At 37.8% G+C, this 26,785-nt stretch overlaps 1 protein-coding gene across 2 annotated transcripts in view; it reads right to left on the bottom strand.

Moving 5' to 3' along the window:
* Window positions 1–26,785, bottom strand: part of LOC149618362 (guanylate cyclase 32E) — a 166,875-nt gene that overhangs the window by 93,387 nt on the left and 46,703 nt on the right. For both annotated transcript variants that reach the window (XM_089854926.1, XM_089854927.1), the window contains exons 3-6: window positions 21,908–22,054; window positions 19,788–19,963; window positions 12,072–12,207; window positions 11,837–11,997 (exon numbers count right to left, since the gene is read on the bottom strand). In XM_089854926.1, the coding sequence (XP_089711052.1) occupies window positions 11,837–11,997; window positions 12,072–12,207; window positions 19,788–19,963; window positions 21,908–22,054 (620 nt within the window). The remainder of the gene's footprint in view (window positions 1–11,836; window positions 11,998–12,071; window positions 12,208–19,787; window positions 19,964–21,907; window positions 22,055–26,785) is intronic.

Raw genomic sequence — 26,785 nt, 5'->3', positions numbered from 1 at the left:
TGATCCATACGCAACCATGGAGCAATATTTACGGAGACATACATAGAATTAAGGCACTTTTAATGAAACTTTCGTTATCAATCCAATAAAATTTCTCCATGGTGCATCATTTTTAAATACCTTCATAAGTATTATACTTCCGCTAACTCTAAATCCCCGAAATTTAACTTCACTCACATTACCATGGAGTAATATTACAGGAGTTGCATTGGAGATTTAAATAAAAACACATTACGTTATACCAGGGATAGATTTAATTTTAGAAGTAGGAATGGAGAACGGTTAGTATTTACTTCAGTTCGACTCATAGACCACCCAGTATAGAGCCCCTCCCTTCACGTAAAAAAAAGTTTAAATTATCTTATTGGCTCACTTAAACTACGTTTTGATGACGTTGCTGACGGGGATGGCGAAAAATACGTAATCCCTTTTTAACTCTGTCGCTATGACCCGCGTCTTCTTTCATACCCCCCCCCTCCGTCCCGGGGAAGGGGGTCCGGGACTTTGACGCGTGCCCAGATTACTCTGTTCTCCATTCCTACTTATAAAATTACATCTATCCTTGGTTATACGCTGTATCTCCTTGAATACTACTCCACGGTGACATTTAGAAATAATTTTTTTAAAAAACCCATCCGCTGTTACCGCGATCGCGCCCCCTATGGTGGTAAACTTTAATAAAAACCAACGAAAACCGTTATCGAATTTCCATACCATTTTGAGACGCTAACCAGTTTAATTAATTCAATCCAATCCGAGCGAATTATTGACACAAAATGTGCGACACAAACCACCTGTACAAGAAAATTCTGTACCTACACTATTCGCGAAACCTCGACGCGATACTCGAGTTCCCATTCGATCGTCGTTACATAACCTGCGTTCGACTTAAAGGCAATTCTTTAACTGGATTATACGACATCTTTCTGAGCATGCAAATCACTTGCAAGCACTTCGGCAACATTACACCGGCATTTAGATACCAATTCGAAATCCTTAACTTAAAAGACGTATCTGTGTTCTCATTCGGTGGATTTTACAGATCGCGAACCGGTATTGCAATTCCAAATTTCTGTAACTTGACCGAACTAAATAAGATGAACTCCTTATGTTCATCGCGAGTCTCGGATACCATTATGATGCCCAACCATTTTAAGATTGTTATGACCTTTGGAAACGAGGTCGATTTCGAAGCATCTAGTTCCGTTGTTGATGTGAACACCTTGGAGCCCGTTGACGGTATGAGACACTTTTTCAACGAAGATCTCTTCAGGGATCCTGATATTACCGAAGAACAATTCATCGCCTTGAAGGACAAAGGTTTAGAAGTCTTGCGTAGTGTCATTAAGGTTAACAACGCCATTGCCATGTTCAAGTTAGCTCAGAAGTACCACGAAAAGGACTTCAAGAATGTTGTGACTCATTTCATCTTCGCGCATTTTCGAGAAGTAACCCAGACAAGTGATTGGGCAAGTGTTCCAAATGATGTCGCCAAACAGTTGCTGATGTCTTCGGTCTTGCCGACGTTTAACTCGCCGCAAATACAAGTTAAGCATCGAGAAGACCAAGTGGAAAGTCATCAGGTTGAAGATAACCATCTTGAGAAGGTAACAAAACAACCGAAAACCGTGGAACAAGATAGGCCTAAATTGGAAGTTGATCAATCGTTAAGGTCAAAATTTAAAACTGAGCAGTCGTTAAGGCCCATAATGAAAGTTCAGCAGTCGTTAAGGCCCATACTGAAAACTGAGCAGTCGGTAAAGTCTAAATTGGACGATGCGCACTCTGCAAGGCCTAAGTTACCCGCGCGTATGTCAATAATGCCAAGATTTGAAGCGTACAAGGTGATATTAGCTAAACTGAAAGAGCGTAAGTTCGCAATGCCCAAATTGCACGAGGCTGACGTTGAAATCCCTAAATTGGAAGGTGATGACTTGGAAGCTGATTACTCGGATATGCCTAAATTGGAAGGTGGTGACTTGGAAGCTGGTCACTCGGATACGCCTAAATTGGAAGGTGATGACTTGGAAGCTGATTACTCGGATATGCCTCAATTGGAAGGTGATGACTTGGAAGCTGGCCACGTGGATATGCCTAAATTGGAAGATGATGACTTGGAAGCTAGTCATTTGGATATGCCCAATGTTGAAGATAACTTGAGAGCGAGTCACTTGGAAATCTCTAAATTGGAAAATGGTAAAGTCTTGGAAGCTGGCCACTCGGATATGCCTAAATTGAAAAATGTGGACTTGGAAGCTCCTGGTCACTTGGATAAGCCTAAATTGGAAGCTGTTCCATTGGTAAAACTTACATTGGAAGCGCGCAAATCTGAAATGCCTAAATTGGAAGACCTCGAAATAGAGTTACCTCAACTGGAACAACACCAATTGAAATCTCAAGCGCAAATCAAACTGGACATCGAGATCGAGGAGGTATCAAAACCGGAAGTCCAAACCAATGAAATCAATAAATCCGAAGTAGAAATCGGACAGCACAGCATCGAAGTTGCATTAGAAAAGGTTTTGGTATTGAAAACCGACACGGAAATAGAACCAGAAAACAAAGACTGAACTTTGTTTGAAATGTATAACTTAGTTTGGTTTTAAAATTTCCGATTCTGATAATATTGATTTTTAGAAATCAATTTAACTTTTTTAAAATCTATCTGAAAACAAAATCGATTTGTAATTTGAACTAAGCTAGTATCAAAAAAATATTTTGCGTTTATTCCTAGATAGCTAATTATTAATACTTAGCTAATTTTCGTAATTAACTATTTTAATTAAACTTTTTACGTCGGGTTCGCGGTTTATTTTTAAAGATCTGGTATTGACAATATGCCAATAAAATAAATTTGATTTTTATAATGTATTAATCATTTAAAAATATGTATGGAGAAAATGACTTTCTAAAATAAACCGTTCCAAAACTATCGTACCCTATTGATATCTTTCTCTGTATAAAGGCTCATAGGAGAACTTACTACAGGCCTCACTTTCTATTATTTTCTATTTGCCACTGCTAGTACAATAATAAGTTCATAAGATATGTTCCATGATAAGTTTGTTAATCTCTGGTAACTTAGAAACTGGAGCTTGTAATTTTGAAGTGATTGAAGTAGGTCATATTTTCAGGGTAAAGCGAAGTACGCCCGGTGAGTATGGCGCTGCTGTCAAATTTGGTCTTAGTAAGTTCAGACTAAATAGGACCTAGATGGAACTTGGTCCTGCAAAATTAATTAACCACCACCGAGTGTAGATAGGACTTCAATTGACTCGCTTAATTGTCGTTCTCCTTCTCGAACTATAGTTATCTCGATTACTGTAAGTCTCTCAGTAGCATTACGAACTTGTATAGGTAGTGCCATTCATACTTATGGAAGGAACATATCACTTATTAACTTATGGTATAATCCATAATTCCTTCCTGAATCTGGTTAGCATATACGCGAGTCATAATTAATCACTTCAGACAAACTTTGACCAAACCTTCTTAACTCCGACCGTTTCTAACTGCAGTCCAACTTATCAAACACCAACCAAACCGCTCTCTCTCGTTAACGCTCACTTCATTGCAAAGAGAAAAGGGGAAAACTAGAAAAGAACGAGGAGGTCGCACGTGGTTGCCCTTTTTGGCGGGAAACTTTTCCCGCGCGCACCAAAAAAAGAAATATTCGCAGAAACCGTTCTTATACTGAAAGAGTTTCTGACATACGACTAATTAATTGTCTTTGTAACCTAACAGCGGTCCTCTGGCGCTATAAAATCGCTTATGGGTCCCTGCCTTGGGTATTGGCTTATCCCTTATAATTTCAAAGCAAAAACGTCGTAACTACCGAAAGATACAACAGTTTTGGGGTAAAATCTTTCAAACCCTTTAAGGCATGCATTGCCAACTACATTAAGTCGAAAAAAGGACGGAAAATATTTACCAAAGACAAAAGCAAAGTGGATTTGCTATCATAAGTTAACTAATCTAGTCTAAGTTACCATTGATGTTCCAAAAAGGTAAGGGTTATTATAGGACCGAAGTATGTACACATGAGTGGGATGCGTGGATGGTTCTATGGGAAATCAACTGAATTTTGAGTGAATCGTTGAAATGTTAAATGTAACTTCTATGACCAGCCCTTAGATTTTGATTGAGCCCCCACAAGGGATGCATGCACCCCCTAACACACACGTTACGAATGAACATTGGAGATGTGTTTATGATTGGATGACCCCCTTAAATTTAATAAGTAAGAAACTGAACAGACAATGATTGGCTGATTGATAATTTGATGAAGGGGTCGTCCGTAAAATACTATATGTTCATAACTTGAACACTTGGACTTAGCTAACACGAGACAAGACTATTGAAGCCTCTGCAACTTAAGGTCGCCTTAGGTAGCGTATGTCACTTAGTAAGTACTTGAATCACGTGACCCCCTAGAAACGACAAGGCCTAAGTCAGGCTTAACTCGTCAGCTGCAAATAATGTTTGAGGTTTCCAAAAGAGCATCAGTCTATCAAGGGATTTATATGAAATCCGAGGGGACATTAACTATCCTGTATTTCAGAAGAAGAATATTTTTTATATAAAAACTTGTATTTTAATTAAAAGATAACGCGTGGAGTGTTTAGCCCCTCGATTAAAGCCGCAAGGGATTATAATTAACGTTGCTAGGCTGCATGCTTGATTGGTCTTTCCCCCTCTGTCCTGTCAATGAATCAAAAACAAGGGAAGATAACCCCTTGACCAAAAAATGAGCTGTCCACTGTCATTAAGTTTGGTAATCCATGCACTAGGTACTTGTCAAAACGAGTTCACGCTTCAGTCTTCAATATGGGAAATGTTTCAAGCTTGCATAAAGGGGTTTATGCCGGTACTAATATAGTTTGTAAGATATACAGGGTATTCTAAAACTTATGTTAACTTGTGGGTTAGGGGTGCGTGCATCCCTTGTGGGGGCCCAATCAAAATCTAAGGGCTGGTCATAGAAGTTACATTTAACATTTTCGATTCTCAAAATTCAGTTGATTTCCCATAGAACCATCCACGCATCCTACCAGAGGTAAGATAAGGGACTAGAAGTATACTATCGAGGTAACCAAATTCTTCACTTGGCGAAAGTGAATATTCTTGATAACAGCACACGAACGGTTGGCCCTCTGGTAGCGGTTTCTGAATTTTCCCTCCAAAACGTGAGACGCTCGTGGCGGGAGACGGCCGAACTAGATTCAAGCACCCGCGGTGTCCGTGTTCCGCGGCTTTAGGTTGAGGGGAAGGGGGTAGGAAATGTTTTTGGAACTCGACCAATTTTTTTCTCTCTAGTGTAGGCGCGATGGAAGCGGCATAAAATCCTCAAATTTGTTCACTAGTGCCAGCTAGAGCTCTTTACTTCTAGTCACTTATCTTACTTCTGATCCTAGTCATGTACCTACTTCGGTCCTATAATTACCCCCAACCCTTTTTGGAGGAACACCCTGTATATGGGTTTTATAACCCCCCATAGGGGATGGGAAAAGCGGGGCGATTTCTTTGTCAATAGAGGCAAAAGTCTTCCCAAGGCTTAAACAGCAAGGATTGACTTTACAAAGTTTGTCAATGTAAACAGCAACCAGTACCAAGTCTTAAAATTAACAAAAGATGAAAGAGATATATTGGGAAGGAAAACCAAAATTTTTCAATTTTAAAGTATCTTTAGGTAAATTCGCTAGAGTACGATTTTAATTAATAAAGTTTTGCTAAAGATTCGAGATATTTCTAGAAGAATGGTCAACAAATTTATCATACATTCCATACAATATGAGAGATGAATTAAATCATAACCCTATACTACTCTAAATAAGTTGCTGTCTTCGGTTAGAAGATTTCCACCTTTTTCTATGTTTTCCCTGACCTTTTTTCTAGGATTTTCCCTGACCTTTTCCCAAGATTTTCCCAGACATTTTTCCTACAATTTTCCCTGACCTTTTTTCCTACAATTTTCCCCGACCTTTTTTCCTACAATTTTCCCCGACCTTTTTTCCTACAATTTTCCCCGACCTTTTTCCCAAGATTATCCCTGACCTTTTCCCAAGATTTTCCCTGACCTTTTCCCATGATTTTCCCTGACCTTTTTTCTACGATTTTCCCTGACCTTTTTTCTACGATTTTCCCTGACCTTTTTTCTACGATTTTCCCTGACCTTTTTCCCAAGATTTTCCCTGACCTTTTTCCCAAGATTTTCCCTGACCTTTTTCCTACAATTTTCCCTGACCTTTTTCCTACGATTTTTCCTGACCTTTTTCCTACGATTTTCCCTGACCTTTTTCCTAAGATTTTCCCTGACCTTTTCCCAAGATTTTCCCAGACATTTTTTCTAGGATTTTCCCTGATCCTTTTCTACAATTTTCCCTGACCTTTTCCTACAATTTTCCCTGATCCTTTTCTACGATTTTCCCTGACCTTTTCCTACAATTTTCCCTGACCTTTTTCCTACAATTTTCCCTGACCTTTTTCCTACAATTTTCCCTGACCTTTTTCTACGATTTTCCCTGACCTTTTTCCTACAATTTTCCCTGACCTTTTTCCTACAATTTTCCCTGACCTTTTCCTACAATTTTCCCTGACCTTTTCCTACAATTTTCCCTGACCTTTTTCCTACAATTTTCCCTGACCTTTTTCCTACAATTTTCCCTGACCTTTTTCCTACAATTTTCCCTGACCTTTTTCTACAATTTTCCCCAGACCCTTTTTCTACAATTTTCCCCATATTTTTCTCTGAGTTTCCGTACGTTTTTCCCTGCCCTATTAGGCACGTTAAAATTAAACATTAAATTAAGTTATTAAGAAGTGTCGTACAATCAACCCTTTCATAAATGATGCTTGAAGTAAAGAATCATTCGATCCCTAAACTTACGGCGAGTATCATAGGGTTATGAATAAACTTTGGAAACACCTGGCTTTCAGATTCAGGCAATTTATTTAAAATACCTAAAATTCTCATTAACTACAAAGACTGACGTATTCATTGAAATCTCTAGCTAAACTATGATAAATCAAGGGGCTAACCACACTCGCATTCCCTGTTATCACTATGATATGAAGGGGAATGAAAATATTAGGTGTAACCCCTTTAGTACAGCCAAAGACGCTGGGTAATTGGCCCCTCGTGGTTTGGTAAAACTTTTGATAATTTTTAAGAAAAATTGTGAATTCACGTGGAATTTGAAACCTTGTTGAGTTATAAATCATTTTACAAATCCTGTGCTAGCCTTTTTGATCAATGGTTATTTTGTATGTCTAACTATAAGCCCTAATTATAAATGAAGTTAACGATTAAACTTTTTATAAAAGCCGAAAATAGCCAATTTGATTGTAGGTAAGCCAAAATAATTTTTTCGTTGACTCACTATCAGCTAAAAACATCTGCTTATCTGCTACAATGTATAGTTGTCGTGTAGCATAGAAGGCTATTAAAATTTTAAGAACGTAATTTCTCATAAACATAATGAAGTCCAGAGTGGAATATATTACACCAAGAAGCGATATAGTTTATTAGGGAGAAGGTATAAGATGCCTAAATATTCGCGCACCATAGTCCCAGTCCCCCCTTTCAAAATACAAGGGGGGACGTAAAAGGAGGCCCCGGGCTATTTCGCCAGCTCTCCTCAGTCGGAAAATACAAGGAATTTTCGTACTCATTCGCGAGGCGCTGACGTGCACGAGTTTTCAAGAACCAATGAGATGCTGGCTGGTTGTAATTTAGAGGCGGCGGGGATTAACAGTCCGGACAGGCTACGTCTTTTGGACTGGAGATAAAGCTAGATTATAAATGTGGAGGCGAATTTTTACCTTCTCCCTAATAAACTAGATATCACTTCTTGATTACACTATAAATAGAAAAATGTATAGCTAGCTAGCTATAAGGCGACAACTTTAAATTACATTTTACGTTCGCGTCGTTACTCGTTATGATTAAAATGGGGACTCGTTGGCGCTAGCCCTAGACTCGCTTGATTTTATGATTAAATTAGTGTAGTTAGCCGAGCTTAACTGAAGAGAGAATCTAATTTGGTTAAAGAGCTCCTGAAGGAATAATTAACAGAGCAACGGAACAAGCGTTGACGCATGCAGTCACCAGTGGATGCATGCATGACGCTTCAAAATAAACTTAACGACCATCCATATTAAGGACCTTTGTTGAAATTTAACACCAAAATCACTCTCTCTTTCATATACAATTAATGTTATACAGGGTGTTGTGTTCCAAAAAGGGGTGGGGGGGGGGTAGTTATAGGATTGAAGTATAGGTACATGAGTGGGATGCGTGGGTGGTTCTATGGGAAATCAACTGAATTTTGAGTGAATCTATGAAATGTGTTTTGTAACTTCTACGACCAGCCCTTAGATTTTGAGCCCTCACAGGGATGCATGCATTTTGGAACACCCTGTATAAATTATGGAAAATAAAATTTCAAATTTAATTAATTATTTTCAATTAAGGACGAAAAATAAAATTTCAAATTTAATTAATTATTTTCAATTAAAGACGAAAAATAAAAATTTCAATATAATTAATTATTTTCAATTAAGGACGGAAAATAAAATTTCAAATTTAATTAATTATTTTCAATTAAAGACGGAAAATAAAATTTCAAATTTAATTAATTATTTTCAATTAAGGACGAAAAATAATATTTCAAATTTAATTAATTATTTTCAATTAAGGACGAAAAATAATATTTCAAATTTTATTAATTATTTTCAATTAAGGACGAAAAATAAAATTTCAAATTTAATTAATTATTTTCAATTAAGGACGAAAAATAAAATTTCTAAAATAAATTAATTATTTTCAAAGGTAGGCACGTGGAGGATAAACCCCCTAAGCTCACTGCAATCATAATTAATACTAATTAATTTCTTCTTTACTTTGCCGACAATCTTTACAAAATAATTTATTTATAAAGTCCTTACGTTTAATGACTTAAACTTGACAAAACTCTCATAATTAGAAAAACCGCAATATTACAGCGTGCGCGGCCTTTTCTACTGTATAACTCCAAAGAATTCTATGGCGAACTGACTTAATCCGATTTTGTTAAGAAATAAATAGAAAAAGAACCTCGACCACAAAAAAGATAAAAAAAAACCTTAATATCTGATCTAAAACGAACGAAGTCCAAAAAACTTTCCCCATCTCCCGAAGAAGCTTGCTCATATACTCAACTTGCAGAAGTTGCAGGTGGGTAGGTAAGAAAACTATACAGTTATGTCCCATCAGAAAGGGAGCAAAGGTAATACAGCCTTATTTGTTAAAAAAAAAAGTCAGTACAAAGTCGTTTACAGAATGCTGGTCAAACAAGTTGAGAAAGACCTCAGTATTACTTCACCCGAGGGGCGTAGACACTTGAGAACTCAGGTGTACAAGATGTCTCGAACTCAATGTACTGTCAAAGCTGAGCTGTGAGTTCCGAAGGCTTTGAACTCAATGCACTGTCAAAGCTGAACTGTGAGTTCCGAAGGCTTTGAACTCAATGCACTGTCAAAGCTGAACTCTTTTGAACTCAGGTGTACATAGAGATCCAGAGCGTCTACCACATCGACTTCACCAAAAAGGGTATTGCAAGACAGTCAAAAGTCGGGTGTGTTGAGCACCACCTTGGGTTTTCTTAAGACGTTAGGAACATTGATATGATGGTATATGAACAACAAAGACGTGTAAATTAAGACATGGCTTCGAACAGCACAGACCATTCAAATTTGGTTCGGGACTGGTGACATTCTAACGTCTTTGTTGTAAACATACCGTCCTAGCAGACGATACTGCAACCCCCTTTTAAAAAGGGTCAATAGAATCTACATAGCGTCATATCAATGTTTCATCTTAACCCTAATTGAAGCAGACTATACTGAGCCCCGCCCTTTTTTGAAAAGGGTCAATAGAATCTACATGGCGTCCTATCAATGTTGTCTTATCTTAACACTTATTGAAGCAGACGATACTGAGCCCAGCCCCTTTTTGAAAAGGGCCAAAAGATTGTGTGCAGGCAAGTGTTCCCAGTCATTTGTGACGTGTGCAATTGCAACAAGGCTATCTACAACAGTCGTACTGAAAATCTTGTATTGTATTCTGTGTGGATTCAGTGATTATCACTCCGATCCAAACCTGAATGATGCATACAAAAGATGCTCTAATAACAAAATAGTTACTGGCGCATGCGCAGCTAAAGTTAAGGAACGAGGGGAGGAAATTTCTCGAGCCCCTTTACTTCAAAACTCCCCTGACATCATACTCCAAAGTATTACTACTTTCTCAATTTTTCTACAACTGACGGAGACTAAAACGCGAAGGAAAAAAAGAAACCTAAGTCGGAAATGTCTTCCGGGATCTAGGAACTAGATTTCTTTTTATTTCCGTTTTTTCCCCCATACGTTGTTCTAAGGTTTTTATTGGTGGAGCGGGACCGAATTAAAGCCCGCTAATCCGATCACTTCCATTCGTAACCACCACGCCGAGAATCGCTCTATATCAACTCCCAAAAGAGCTTTATATTTCCTAACCCCAAACTCTTAAGCCTTGGCTTGGCTTCCCCAGTCTAACTTTCTCTTTACCAATTGATTTTTAAACCAAATACAAGACTGCCAGAGAGCGAAACGGAGCAGAAGAAAAAATGCCAATTCGTTTAATTTTTATTTTTTTTCTGGTTGATACGGAAACGTCCCATTAAACAGGAATTTAATCAAATTAATTAAATAAAAACTTCACTATAAAAGTGGAGTTGCAGACGAAATTGGTCCCTGAGACCCTGAGAAAATATTTATTATTGCCAAGGCCTATTTAGTAATAAGTTAGCGATGTTTATAAGTTTTCTATGCCCAAATAGGCATTCAATAACTACATAGCAGACGTATTTTGGTCAAAGTATCAAGAAATGCACTTGCCAAGGCCTAAATTAGTGATATTTATCAATTTCAATGCCAAATCGGCAAAACACAATTCAATATCTACGTAGCAGACGCATTTTCGTCTAAAATATCAAGAAATCCGCTTGTCAAGGCCTAATTCTCAATAGGCTAGTGATATTTATCAATTTTCAATGCCAAATAGGCAAAACATCATTCGATAACTACCTAGCAGACGATGTTTGGTCTATAAACACATTACGAAGGTATTTACCAAGTCTTATCCCCCATCCTAATTAAAATATGCCTTACGATTTTGCGATGGCCATTGATGCCAAGGCCCATGTCGGTAAATATCATTTAATAATTACATAGCAGACGAAGTTTGCTCTATAAAAACCAAACGAATGCATTCACCAAGACCAAGGCTTACTTTATCAATAAAATGAAGTTCTCTGCAATAAGTTTCGAACTTCCATAGAAACACGGCTTATTTTTTTCCACCCAGAATTAATTTGGGTCCTTTTTGCCCTTAATGATGACCTTCAGTAGCTCCACCGTTTTCTTATAACCTTTGACTTATTAATACGTTCATACAAGTAATTAACGTAATCCAAAGACTGCGCTACTAATTAAAGAGTTGCCTAAGAAGATTAAGTCACTCACAGAATTAAGCTATACATGTACATCGAACTATATGACATGGTTATTTCAGGTTTCTACCGCAGATTTTTTTGTAATACCTAAGCCTAATCATAGAAGGCTTATTGCTAAGCCTTTGCACCTTAATTTAAGATAAAACAATTCAAACATTCGTAGAAGAAAAAACCCTGATCATACAAGATGAGCATCTTGCTAAGCCTTGCACATTATTCGCGATAAAACAGAACAATTACAATGACCCAAATAAATCAACAATAAACCAAATCATGCCCAAAGAAAACAATGTCAATTGACTTACCGGTAGAGTTGAGGCGTTCTCAGCAAGTCTAAAACCACCAACTGGTACCAATCCATAGTCCTGTGGCGCCCCTTCCGGATGCAATGCTCTGCGGGCGATCAAAGTGTAATTTCCAGCGGCGTCCCCGTTAGAGTCAACGCTAACCATGTAGCCCATGGCACCTATCAGAAACAAAAGAAGATAACGAACGTAAACAATTAAATTATGCTTCGAAATCTTAAAGACGAGGACTTACTGAGGTAGGTTCGTCCCTGTAGATGCGAGAAAATGGCCGATCCATTCCTAGGGTCTTGTCCTAGTTCGAGGCACGTGTTGAGGGCACGTGCGTAGAGGTATACAGAGTCGTAGAGGTAAGCACCTTCAGCCAGTATCTGTGATTTAAAATGTTTTGGTCTAATTTAGTTTCAAATGCCAAGTCTTTAGAAGACGATTCTAAGCTATTCTCACTAAGCCTTGGCAGTGAAACCGCGAATAAGGTGCGTTCATAAGGTTAATGAGACCCCACCCATAACGGAAACAGTTCAACTGACGTCCATTTCAGTTTCAAACGCTTCTTTAGCAGACACGCGTGTAACGTTTCTGAGCTCAAGTTAAGCCTTGGCAACAGCACAGGGAATAAGGAGGAGCGTAGCTAAATTTAATGAGAGCCCATACCGGAAACAGCTAAAGGGTTGAAGATAAACACATTTCCTGTCTTGTAATGACGTTATCGCGGTGTTGTTTGCTTCTATAATGCCTAGATTTGACTTTTACGACATACACTTAAATAATGTAATGGTACAACTGTTGACGCGACGTCCCTAAGTTGTTTGGAAATCCATATTTATTAGATTGTGATCTCCATAAACAACTTGGGGAACAAGCAACAAAAGATAACCCTAACTACATAGTATAGAAGTAGAGTCAAAAGCGAATTGAAGTAACAGAAAGTGAGACGGTGACACCCATTTAGACTGAAGCAAAGTCTTACGTTGCCAACGGTAGGTTAATTTCCCTGTTCAGACGCGAGAGCAGACGACTTAAAACGAGTCAAATACGGTGATTTTTGAACCCAAAGACTTTTTAATTTACTAAAATAGCCGAACATCATTTAAAACTTTTCATATATCGTCTGCTAAAGTGTGACCCACTCAAATTACACTTCAGAAAGGCTGTAAGGCATGATCGAGGGAGCTATGGCTAAAAAAGGGGCTAACAAGAATTAAAAATGCCAACAATTCCTGCGCCAAGAATCCTAAAAAGTATCAGTATATCGTCTGCTAAAGTGTAGCCCACTCAATCACGCGTAATTAAACCATAATTCGAGGGAGCTATGGCTAAAGAAAAGTCACTAACGAGATGGTGCTACCTAACAGTCAATGCCCAGACGAAACTACTTTCTATTTTTTCTATTTGCTTTTGATATAAAGTCAAACAAGACTTGGAAGAAAACGAAAGGGTAGTTTAGACAGATCCTTAAAAGTTTAGGGAACATTTTTATGTGTGGTAGTAAATATCGAAAAAATATTCTTTTTGGCTTTCTTCAAGTGCCAAAGGGTTTTGCTCAGACTGTTAACACCAAGTCTTGAAACCTTTAAAGATGATCCTGTTCTTGTAATACCTTTTTTCCTTTTTGTGGTGAAGGAAGACAGACGACACGGCCGCGGTCTTTCCGTTTCCTAACAAGACACGTACGTTAAAACGTACTTGTACATCTCTTCAAGTCTCGCTTTGACAAACGATTGAAGACCATTGTCATCCTGTGCGCAGTTTTGGGGTTTTTTTTTTATTTTTTTATCTGGGTCCTTTTTGACGATGAAAATGTGATAAATTGTAGGAAGTTGAGAAGCCGGATCGATAATGGATGACGGTGTCCCATCAGAAGTGGATTAAATCCAGGGATTCGGGGTTATCAAGAATTACAGACTTAGGCAGGAATGTCTCATCGTATTGTTCAATATTGTTAGCCGACTTTAGGGTAGGGTATGACCAAGAAGTGATATCTATAGTTTATTAAGGAAAGGTATAAATTCGCCTCCGTATTTATAATCTAGCTTTATCTCCAGTCCAAAAGACGTAGCCTGTCCGGAGTTAATCCCCGCCGCCTCTAAATTACAACCAGCCAGCATCTCATTGGTTCTTGAAAACTCATGTCAGCGTGACGCGAATGACGAAAATTACAGTCATATTTTCCGACTGAGGAGAGGCTGCGAAATAGCCCGGCCTCCTTTTACGTCCCCCCTTGTAGTTTGAAAGGGGGACTGGGACTATGGCACGCGCGAATACTTAGGCATCTTATACCTTCTCCCTAATAAACTAGATATCGCTTCTTGATATAACGATACAAATGTAAAATAAATGTCTTCAATTTAAAGTAAACTATGGACTCTCATTTAAAAGTTACTTGGCCCAAGAAATGGCCCAACCCAAGGTTATCAAATTCGAAAGCAAGTTGTACCCACTTTTAAACGCTACAAAGATGAACTTACTAACCCAACTCAATTAAACCAAGTGCTCATTAACGTCAGCCTTATCCGATTGGTCAATTAAATATAATAACAAATTAGGTATTTAACCGCAAGAAGTTTCCATTTCCATGGATTACCAGTATTTAAATTTAACGTTCAGAAAACCATCGGTCGGTCGGTCTGACAGCGAGGCAATTTACATAAGACAACCTTATTCATCTTTACGTAATAGGTCGATTTATATTCAAACGAGAACATCTTCAATTCGAAATGCAAAATCTTTTAGAGAACTAGGACTAGAGAGTGATACAAAAGTTTCAAATTTGGTTGTAGGGTTCAAAGGGGTTACGCCCAAAAAATTGTCAAAGTTGTTAATATTTGAATAACGCCATCTAGAGGTGATGAAAAGTTCAAAACTGATTTGTATAAATTAATCGGGATTGATTTATCATATTACGAGTCACGTGACATTAATCTTAATTATTAAAGCACGCGCAGTTTGAAATTTGAAAAACAAAGGCTTAACTAATATTGATAAAGAAAGCACGTGGCATTGCAAATACGAATTGGCGCGAAATAGACCAATTTTCACAATGGGCTAGCTTCGTGAGTCGTGACATTATTCTCAATTTGAAAAAACAAAGGCTTAACTAATATGTATAAAGAAAGCACGTGGGGTCGAATGCAGTGTCGTCTGCTTAATGTTAGGGTTAAGATTGAACATTGATAGGACGGAACATGGTCAACAAAGACGTTAGATATAGCTTCAAAGTTACCAGTCCTGTACCAAATTTGGATGGTCCGTATAGAGCTATTTCAGAGGGGGTAATGGCTACGTCACCAATGCTATTTGCCCATAGAGAAAACCCTCACAAAACGTCCGCCCTACACTCTCAAAGGCAGACCCAATTTTCGTAGCAGACGAAATTTTTCCCCCACTGAAATAGCTCTATGGGGTGGCGTAGCGGTTAGCGCTTTCGCCTCGCAGCAAGAGGATCCCGGGTTCGATCCCGGACTGTGGCACCGGGTGAAAATCTGGGAACAAATCCTTCTGCGTAGAGTTTGCAAGTTCTCTCCCCACTTGTTAAAAGGAGTTTTCCTCCGCGGTCTAACCCGGTTTCTCCTCTCCATCAAAACTTGCAGAGGTTAACGGTAATAGTTAGTGTAGGGCGCTGTAGGTTAGCTGTGGCATAGGGGCTAGCCATCACCCCTCTATGCATTGTAAAGGGTCCCACCTGTAAATAAGTCGCGAGTTGACTTAGTGTGGATATCCCCAGAAGTAAATAGATTATAAACAAGAAGTTAATATCTCCCCGGCATGGGCGCGTTATGAAAGTTGAGACTCCCGCTCTTATTCCGCGGCAGCGCACAAATGGCGTAGCACCTAGCGAACCACTTAACATGTACCTAACGTATCTAGTGTAGCGCCGCTCAGACAAAGTAGTGCGGGTTGTTGAAGGTTTAATCATGGCCAACTTAGATTACCGGTGGTAGAAGGCCTGCCAACTTCACCCGAGCCCCATGTTAAAAAACGACTAGCAAAATCGCGATTTTGCTAGTCGTTTTTTAACATGGGGCTCGGGTGAAGTTGGCAGGCCTTCTACCACCGGTAATCTAAGTTGGCCATGGTTTAATCGACGCGCATGCGTTCTAAAGGTAATTTCAATCAGCTGTCTGCTGTGAGACTGTGACAGTATAGCCTAGGCCTAGTACAAAATCTGTGAAGACTACATGTGATTGCCTAGGAATGTGATAAAATAGTAATATGAAAAATGGATAAGGAATATGATTATGACGAATTCGTGAAACAAAAAGTCTGATGAACGTAAAACAATACTACAATGTTGGGAGAGCCAAGGACGTTTGAAAACTTTGTTTGCAACATGATGGAAGAGTACGCGGTATTATTCGTAGGTTTCAGATAAAAATTGCACTGGGTCGATACCGAAGGCGAAACTAAAATCGTTTTTTACGCGGCATTATGAAACTAATTACAGTTTTAGACTTTAGTATTTTAATATAATTTACCATAATTCAACAATTACTCGCACTACTACGGCGCCATTTTCCATCACGTAAGCGCGGCTACCAATGATATTGCCCTAAATTTACTCCCATGATGCTCAGTAATTTGTACTGCTTTCCAATATCTCTTGTCGCTTCTATGACGTCATTCGAACATCCTATTGGTTACAAGCAAGCCACGTGATACTCGATACTCATTTTACATAGCATGCAGGCGGGAAGGTATGATTGACTTAAAGCTATTAACTTTTTGATATCTATTTACTTTTGATATCCCTTCCTAGACCAAGCTTAGATTATTATTATTATTATTACTATTGATTGAAGTCATATCTTAATTTACAACGTCTTTGTTGCGTAATTTATAAAATTCTGAAATACGAGGCGAATCTCTTTGAAAAATTCTTCCCAAAATTGAATTGTATACGATGCAGTTTTCATTGCAACTCAAGGCAAGAGATTTAATAAATTTCTTTAGTTTTAACTTAAGTAAACGATGCTGTTATACCCATTTCAAAGCTTTGTAACTTTATAGAAATTTCAAAAAAGAGAAAGTTAATATATAGGCCTACAGGGTGTTTTTGATAAGTCTGCATGCATAAATTAATTAAGGGGGATGTTCTTTGGGAAATTAATTTTGAGTCGAAAATGGTTGTATGTAACTTCTATCTGTTACTTCATTTTGTTTGTCCTAAGTGACACTGTTTCAAATCGAGTTAAGATTGGAATATCAGTATTTTACGGATGACCCCTTAAATTTAATTAATTAAGAAACTGATTTCTAATTTAATTTAATTAAGGGGTCATCCCTAAAACACTGAAATCAAATCGAAAACAGTGTCCCTTAGGACAAACATACATTTTGGACTGAAAATCGATTCTCAAAAGAACATCCCCCTTAAATTAATTTATGAATGCAGACTTATATAAACAGAAACACCCTGTATAATTCCTGTATAAAATACCAAGGCTTAGATCATTATTTTTAACTCGAAGAACATCAAATGAACCAGAACATATTAGACCAAGGGAACCAACGGTAGTCTGGTATAATAATTTGGCCAATTGAAGGAGGAAATCTTTGTTGTTCCAATGAATGAGTAAAGCCGATCTATACTAGCTTAGCTATAGACCCTTCCATTAAACAAGAAGGTAGAGAGACCAGACAGAAATTTAAATTCCTTATAGGAGGAACTTAATTAAATGATATAATATATAAAAAATCCTGAGCGAGCCTTTGAAGCAATTTCGGACATGTCAATAGTCAAATGTCATCTCTATTTTAAAAGAGTTAACTAAATTTTAGGATAAATTTGATGCTAAACTATAAACGAAAACTAAGCCAAACTAAGTCGAAAAAATATAAGATATTATAGGACATACCTTTCATGAAATTATATAGGATAATAATATAGGACAGGCTTCAAAAACATAGGATTTAAACTATACACGAAAACTTCCCAAACTAAGTCAAAAAAAAATATGGGATATTATAGGACATATGTTTCATTAAATTATATAGGATAATATAGGACACTTCAAAAAAATATAGGATTTTATAGAAAATTACAGGACCGCTTCTCTTCAGGAACTAATGGAATTGTCTACACCTCCAGAACAAACAACTTAACTCTCCCACTACCCAAATTCCACTTTAAGTTTGCAAGGACTATTTTCTTATCTATGATCATTTATATTACATCTACCTCCGCCTTGCCTTCACCTAAGGTGCACTTATACCTTGTATGTACTTTTCTATATTGCGTAACAAGATCCATAGAAGATGCGAAAGGAAACGTAACGTACATTGGGAAAACAAGAGAGAAACATATTGGCAAAATCCCTAACCAAAATATACCTAGTGCATATGAGGACATAGTCATACTAGCCTAAACCGGAAAACTTTTGAAAGGCAAGATTATATTCTGTGTAGAAACAAAGGCTATGCCTCCAAGATGAGAACAAGTTGGGTAAGTCAAAGTTAACCGGCTTGGGAACTTTCAAAATGGCGGAGTGATATTGATTTTTATGAATCATTGTGTACTACATCCATTTTCACTCCACGTATCTATGTGGGGAATTTTTGGGAAGATTTAGCTAGACTAATCATTATATATGACGAATTTTAATATAGTCAACCAATTCAGTAATTAATTCATCTGAATTTTATAGTAGGTACTAATTGATCTTTCTGGGAATGCCTTACAATTATTATTATATTTTAATTTGTACTTCAAGAAGATTATAATAATCAAGAAGTGATATCTAGTTTATTAGGGAGAAGGTATACGATGCCTAAGTATTCGTGCGCCATAGTCCCAGTCCCCTTTCAAAATATAAGGGGGGACGTAAAAGGAGGCCACCGGGCTATTTCGCGGCCTCTCCTCAGTCGGAAAATACAAGTAATTTTCGTTATCATTCGCGTCGCGCTGACGTGAATTTTCAAGAAGCAATGAGATGCTGGCTGGTTGTAATTTAGAGGTGCCGGTATAGACCTTTTCACAGGTAGAGCGGGGGTAAAAGGGGGGTAAAATTCTCGAGATGTGAGCATGCGCAGAAAGAATGTTTGTTGCCAGACGTATATATGTACCCATTGCTTTTACCTTACTAGTTAGGAATTCGAGTTTATTTTTATAAAACAGTGTTGTACTAATGGTTGTAAAAGTATAAATTGAACTTAAACTAGGTGAAATTTTATCGAATTCATTTGATAGACGTAAAATTGGGATAGTTTATAATATTCTACAGACCAAATTGAGCGCCAAGGCTTACGAGCGTGTTATACGCGGGGTAGCGCGTCGCTTTCGGGCTCGGCACGGCATGATCGGCGATATCCGCCGATGAAGCGCGTTGATCTCATACGGTCGCCGAGGCTTAGTGAGTTTTAACCAACTATTATCATTCCACCGTTTCCATTAGAACTTAAAAACTGTTTGTTTCTTAACATTGTTTTAATTTTACTCTCTCGGTTTAAATACTAGGCATTTTATTTTAATTTTAAATTACAAAACGTTCTAAAACACGTCCATCGTAGTTTATTTTACACGTTAACTCCATAGAAGTGTAAAACTCGTGGCAACAAACTTGCAACTGCTCATGCGCGGCCATAAGTGGGAAAAGGTCTATTAACTCCGGACCTACGTGTTTTGGACTGGAGATAAAGCTAGATGATAAATGTGGCGAATTTATACCTTCTCCCTAATAATTTAGATATCACTTCTTGGTATAATATATTAGATTCACGTATAGCGCGACACCTAGTACTGGTAAATAAAACTAACATTCATACTAAAACTAAAAATAAAATACTTCAAACTACGAACTAGAAGCACCCAGAAAAGCTCACATCAATAGCTCTTAAACACCTAATTCTTGCCAAGGCTTAAAACGTTACAAAGCTTCGACTATAGCAAATCAATGTCAGTGGCGAGGAACACTTGAAAAAAAAAGGATATAAAAACAGAAAAGGATTTATTTACCATCTTCATGCCGCCAACTTTGACCAACGGATTGGGGAAGTTGAAAGGGGGCATCTGCATGTAGTAGTTAACTTTGACGTTGAAATCTTCGAAGCCCACTGGGCTGCTGCCCACTACGCCCAAGTAAGATCGAAAAGCCCTCTGAGCTGAGACGTCAATGTCGTCTTGGAGAAGGCCTGGCAAATCGTTCAAGAATAAATTTTAATTTTAATCGAAATATTTATTGTCGCTAAATTGAAAATTATCGGGACAGGACGCCAACCTGACCCCCATATCGTTCATATTGTGTTTAGGTTAGGTTAGGTTATGTTTTGTTTGGTTTAGGTTATAGGTTAGGTTAAGCCTATGGATAGGCTAGTTTAGGTTAAGTCTGGGAATAGGCTAGGTTATGTTTTGTTAGGGTTAGGTTAGGTTAGGTTAAGCCTCGGAATGGGCTAGTTTAGGTTAGGTTAGCTTAAGCCTCGGAATGGGCTAGTTTAGGTTAGGTTAGCTTAAGCCTCGGAATGGGCTAGTTTAGGTTAGCTTAGCTTAAGCCTGGGAATGGGTTACTTTGGGTTAGGTAAGCTTAACCTGGGAGTAGTTTTGGTTATGTTAGCTTAGACCTAGTTTAGGTTAGGTTAGGTTAGTTTAGACTAAATTATAGGTTAGGTTACACTGTTAAAAATAAAGGTATTTTGAAGGTACTATAAAATACCTCCGCGACCTTTTTAGTACCCATGAACGTATTTTATTAGTTGTCTCACAGTGCGGGTATTAAATGATTTCGAAAAAGGTATTTTGGAAATATAAGGTATATAATGAAACCTTTTAGAGTTTCTGCGCTTCTGCTGGTATGTTATCGTACCCTGGAAGTAGAAAAGGACTTAACAGACTCCTTTAGAGGGAGTTTTTAGTTCCGGCGTGCTGATTATAATTAACACTACTAAAGTAAAATACATGATATAATACTTCAAGCCCCAATTCTCTAACACTAACTGTTTACTTCACCAGTAGCACTAGTAATGACAGCGTAGAAGAAATCTCTGTTGGAATATTATTAATAACCATAAAGAATAGGTTCGGTAGGGTAGAATTGGGTAGTGGTTTTCTACCCGAGATTTCAATTTCAATCTCAAGTTTCCTAGCTAGTGGTTTTTCTTAAATATATAATTACATATAATTAACATTAATTATTTTCTTTGACAGCTATGTACACTAGCATACGTTACATCATTTAAAGGCAATACAATTATGATATAAGGCTTACATAGTTAATATAAAGGTTTGAATCCGAGCTTACGCCTTCAGTCGCCATTCAGAAAATATCCATGTATATGTGACCCTGAATTACCTTTACACTATAACAGTATCACACCTTCCTTAACAAGGGGAAGCTAAATATAGTATCGGGAAATGTAGAGTGGTTAATCCCTTGCTTACTATGCGAACTCTCACGACCCCGCAAGCCTATGGCGCAGACACTTAAAGGCGAGATGGAAGGCAAAATTTTACCCTCATCCCGTAAGCCCACAACACAGACACTAAAAGTTGAGATGGAAGGAAAATATTACTATCGTGTCTTTCAGTCTCATTTGCATCGAAGTGGTGTATTGCTTACCATGTCTAAAAATGATTCAAGCCCGCGGTAATTAAGGAAAGTTTACCAGTTTCAAATGTGGCGCAAATATTTTTGATGGCGCGAAAGTATAATTTAGACCTGTTTGTGGGTTTTATTTGACACCTAATTCGGTAGCACAAAATACCTTTAGAAGTATATTATCGAACCTTTTTGAGTGTTAACAGGTACCCTTTTCGGTAATAAGGAGTACCTTTCACAATTTGAAAGTTTTATTCCGACCTTTGTTGAGGTTTAAATGATACCCATTACGGGATCACAAAATACCTTGTAGTCCTCAAAAGTACCTTCTTCAAGAGGTATTTCATAGTACCCTTAAACAACGGTATTTTGTAGTACCTATATAGGTACGTCTGGGGATGCATTGAAAAATACCTTTAAAGGTACTAGACAGTACGGTTATTTTTTACAGTGTAGCTTAGACTAAATTATACGTTTGGTTAGGCTCAATGGGGGTCACAGGTTACGGTCAAAAGGGAATGGAAATAACTCAAAAATAGGTTACCTTTTAAGTAACGTCTTGGAGCATCACGGTCATACTGTTCCACGTCAATTCCAACCACAAAGTACTCGCCGCTGTCCAATAGCCCCTTCTCTTGAAGACTGACCATGAGACCAATATGTTCAAAATAGTAACCAAGCACCAAATAAACTGAAATGAAAAATTTTTATACTTAGATTAGATAAAAAAACCCAATTTACAATAAACGTGATTCAAAATTTATTTCAAATCGTGACTTTTAGTCTTCAGAGGAAATCCTAATATCAAATAAATTACTTCTTTCTCGGAATCTCTTCGCTTATATCATAAGTTCATAAGACATGTTCCATGATAAGTTTGTCACTGGTAACTTAGAAACTGGAGCTTGTAATTTTGAAGTGATTGAAGTAGGTCATAGATTCAGGGTAAAGCGACATACGCCTGGTGAGTGAGGCGATGCTGTCAAATTTGGGCTTAGTAAGTTCAGACTAAATAGGACCTAGATGGAACGTGGTCCTGCAAAATTAATTAACCACCACCGAGTGTATTATAGGACTTCAATTGACTCGCTTAATTGTCGTTCTCCTTCTCGAACTAGTTACCTCGAGTACTATAAGTCTCTCAGTAGAATTACGAACTTGTATCGGTAGTGCCATTCATACTTATGGAAGGAACATATCACGTATAAACTTATGTTTTATATATGGAGGATTTGCTTTACGGAAGAATGGACTTAGTAGCGAGTGACTCTTGACTCGATGTATTAAATCGTTTTAATGAGATGAAGCTTCACCCAATAAGAGCACTTCCGACATAACAATGCCTTGAAAAAGAAAAAAAATAACTAGAAACGGAACTAAGAGTACTTTAGGAAATAAAATAAAGTGTGGTCCGCAACTTTTCAGTGAATGTCCTTTTCATTTCATTTCTATACAGGGTGTTTGTTACAATTCAAAAAGGGTTGGGGCTAATTATAGGACCGAAGTATAGGTACATGAGTGGGATGCGTGGATGGTTCTATGGGAAATCAACTGAATTTTGAGTGAATCGATGAAATGTTAAATGTAACTTCTATAACCAGCCCTTGGATTTTGATTGAGCCCCCACAAGGGATGCATGCACCCCCTTTTTTGGAAAACCCTGTACACATATATCTCTCTCAATTTTTTTTCTTTCACTCTTTCACGTTACAAGCACAGTTTTTTAAATTGGATAACCTATATCACAAGTTGAATAATCTTACACCAAGTTCCTATGCAAGATTTTTTGCCGTAGCATCTGTGTCTGAAAGTTCTGACGTTAAGCTTTTTAAAGTTCCCAACGGAGCTCGCGCGAATGGAGAGATAAAATTTCTAAAATATCGGCCACGACCGAGAACGAGCTTTTGAAGCAGCGCTCCACAGCGGTGGAGAGTGAAGTAAAACAGGCGGGGTTAGTTTTTTTATCCGAGTAAGTTCAAGCATGGAGGTATCATCCACGGTGTTTACGTTTTTTATGGCAACGGTGTATCGTGTGGAGTGCAAACGTTATTAAAGAGGGTGATTAATTCGACATAATTAGAAGCCGACGGAATTATATTTTTCTGGCACGGAAATACTCTGAGTTTGTTTTGAGAGCCCTTTATCCATTTCTAAATTAATAAATTTAAACCTAATTTGCTCCGCCATAACGTAAACTTCGATCGCCTAAGATCTACGCGAGAGGATCTACGTCTCTATTGGCCGAAAAGCTCATCACAAGTTTCGTACCTTTTTTAAGGGGGGTGGAATTTTTTAGCGAGACCCAGCTTTCCGCGGCTGATGTTAGTTGGCGCCGAGAAAAAATGTTAGTAGAGAAAAACTTTGGGTGTTCAACTACCATTTACTCTACAGTAAATACATTCGGCCTAGCCTTGGGATATCAAGTTTTAGGAACACTCCAGATGAGACGTTCGTTAGAGATAACCTGACACACAATACCCTCATTCGTTAGCTGGAAAGCTATGTCCTTTTAGATCATCTCCTTTTGCCTATATTTATAGGTTCGATCAGGAATACATAGAGCTACTAGGAATTATTGTGCTCCATATTAATTTCAATGCTGGTTTTGTGGGTCGGGCTTGAGAACTTATACATACTATCCGTCACGCCTATTAATAATTCTGATGGTGTCTTTCTAACTGTTGTTTCATTGGTTAGTAAAATGAGTAAAATTCGTCATACACAATGATTAGTCTAGCTAGCTAGCTCCTCCCACAAAGCGTGCCTAGATACGTTGAGAAATTAAAATGGTGGGTACACAATGATTCATTCCTAGTAGCTGTATGTATTTCTGGTTCCATGTAGTATAAAAATAAAATGTTTAGGCCTAGTATGGTTTAGTAAAGATCTATTTTTTGGTCTACTAATTTAATTTCCGGACCGGGGAAGGAAGTAAAGCAATTCGCATTACTTTTAGTTCTTTTTTAAAAAATGTTTTTTTTTTATGCTGTTGATACTTGATAGTGAGTGAATACAGCGAACCTTTTTCATTATGAGTTAAGAGTAAGGTATGAGCAAAGGCAAATAGGAATAACAGGCAGTGAGGCTCGATTCAGCTTGTCTCTGAATTAACGAAAAAAACGTTTACAATGCCCCCTCGTGGTATACAATGCAACTTTTTGTGTATATCTATAAAAGTCAAAAGTACTGACTAACTTATAATCAACCCCCCCCCCCCCAGCCTAAATCGCTTTACCTAAATACCTAGAAGGCTGAAATTTTGCATGGACGTTACTCTGACGTAGTAGGTACTTACTGAGAAATATTTTTCAATCCGCAGCCATCTTGAAAAATGGCAGCCAAAAGTATAATAAAACCTTCTTTATGAAATAACGTCTGTATATTTCAACCGATTTCTCTAATATTTTGTACACAGGTTCCCTTAATAGTATAGATGGGCCATATGGCTTTTGGGTTTCAATTTGCCGCCATCTTTCAAAATGGCGACCGAAAATGTAAAAAACTTTCTTTATGGAATAACGTCTGTGTATTTCAACCGATTTCGTTAATATTTTATATATTGGTTCTTTATATAGTATAGACAAGCCTTATGGGTTTTGGGGCTCAATTTGCCGCCATCTTGAAAATGGCGACCGAAAATGTAAAAAACCTTATTTATATAATAACATCAGGGTATTTCAACCGATTTTCTTTAATATTTTGTATATTGGTTCCCTATACCCTATAGATTAGCTTAATGGTAAGCTTTTGGGCTTCGATTTTTCCTCCTCCATCTTACAAAATGGCGGCCCGAAAACTAAAAAAACGTCCCGATAGTGTGCCTTTGCTACTATATAAATCGAACACAGTTCTGTTAAAGCTATCAACAACAAAACCACCACCATACACCATACTTTGCAGTAAGCAGCCCACTATGTCAGGACTTTTTTAAAACGGCCTGTCTAGAGTCTGCGTTTGACATTTAACAAATGTATATCGAGGCCTTCTTTAAGGCGAGGCCTCCTTTATCTAATGTGGCATCAAAGAAGGAGACTTCATCGCCATTGTCCGAGGACATTTTTTACACTCTACGGTCAATGGGTTAACCGGGCCCTGGGTAGTAGTACTATTCAAGAAATACTACTGCCCTTTGGCTCGTGAGTGCTTGAAGAGCTAAGTAATATCAGAAGGGGATAATACTGAAGAAGTGTGAAAGCCACTCTGTACGCTCTTAATATTCTTTAGTTATGTAACATGAATGATTCTTCCCAGGCGAGGGAGACAGACCCTTTTTGTTAATTTGCTCGATCCCGCTCATCAAACTAAATTAAGATGGGTATTTAACTATCGCACCGTGCTAGGGTGAATTAACTATAACTGTTTGGTATTTACTAAATCCCAATGCAGCAATCAATTAACCAACAAACCTTGATTGTCTTAATTGACGTGGGACAAAAATTAATTAACACACAAGCGCATGCATGCGCCTTGGCAAATAGTTAAGCAGCGCTTATAGGTATAGTAATGATGAGGAATTAACTATTTACATGGCGTATGTGCATGAGTCGGTTTAGCAATTAACCTTGCCTATAATAAATGTTCATTCTGATGTTCGTTGGTTTTGAAGAATCATGTTACAATTAGGGTACCCGCTTTGCGTTAGGTACACTTCCCCCGAAGAGAAGTATTATATACTTCTGTTAATATGGGGGTGTCTTGAGGGTTGAATAACCCACTGGTTCGCTTGTGATCGATTAGGTATTGAACGGGATAATGGTGGGAATCTGATATAAGGTCGTTTAGCCTTCTGTACCCAAAGGGGAAAACCTTCAATGATTTAGCGAAATATTTCTACTAAAAAAAAGTAAACGCTCGTGGCAAAGTTAGGAAGCTGTCACCGTGTTCGGAATGAAAAATCAATATATAGGTGATGCCCTTAAAGGTAGGGTGAAATGGGATATCAACTAGATTCTTGGTGCTAATTATAAGACCAATCTTCATAGTGAAACATTAAGGAAAATACCCATGAATGATTTTAAAATTTAGTTAAAATTAGTTCGATGAGATTTCATGGATAATTTTAAATTTGCACCTCCGACCAATCACGTAAGGCCAAGCCTTCTTACCTTCTTGTTACCAAAGCACCTCGAACCAATCGCGTAACGCCCTCGTTACCTTCTTGTTACCAAAATTCACGTGGCATCCCGCGAGTCTATATTACCACATCACGTGCAAATTTTTATCAATCAAATCTCGCGCTAAATTTAATTCGATATGGCAAGGAAAAATATTCCAATTATCTGTATGCAATCCTGGAGTTTGGTATAACGTAAGTTTACAAAACTTCCTAAGTTTGTGTCGAGTTGCCTACAATTTTATCGACAACCTTTTAGATATTCTCATTGAAACGGAAAATATTAACAGGTTTACAAACGAGATTATA

This window comes from Phalangium opilio, unplaced genomic scaffold (genome assembly GCF_054372755.1).
Source record: "Phalangium opilio isolate 3A_F unplaced genomic scaffold, DU_Popi_V2 ptg000209l_1, whole genome shotgun sequence".
In the NCBI taxonomy this organism is placed as follows: Eukaryota; Metazoa; Arthropoda; class Arachnida; order Opiliones; family Phalangiidae; genus Phalangium; species Phalangium opilio.
The sequence above is the reverse complement of the archived record's forward strand: the minus strand, read 5'-3'. Positions and strand labels throughout refer to the sequence as shown.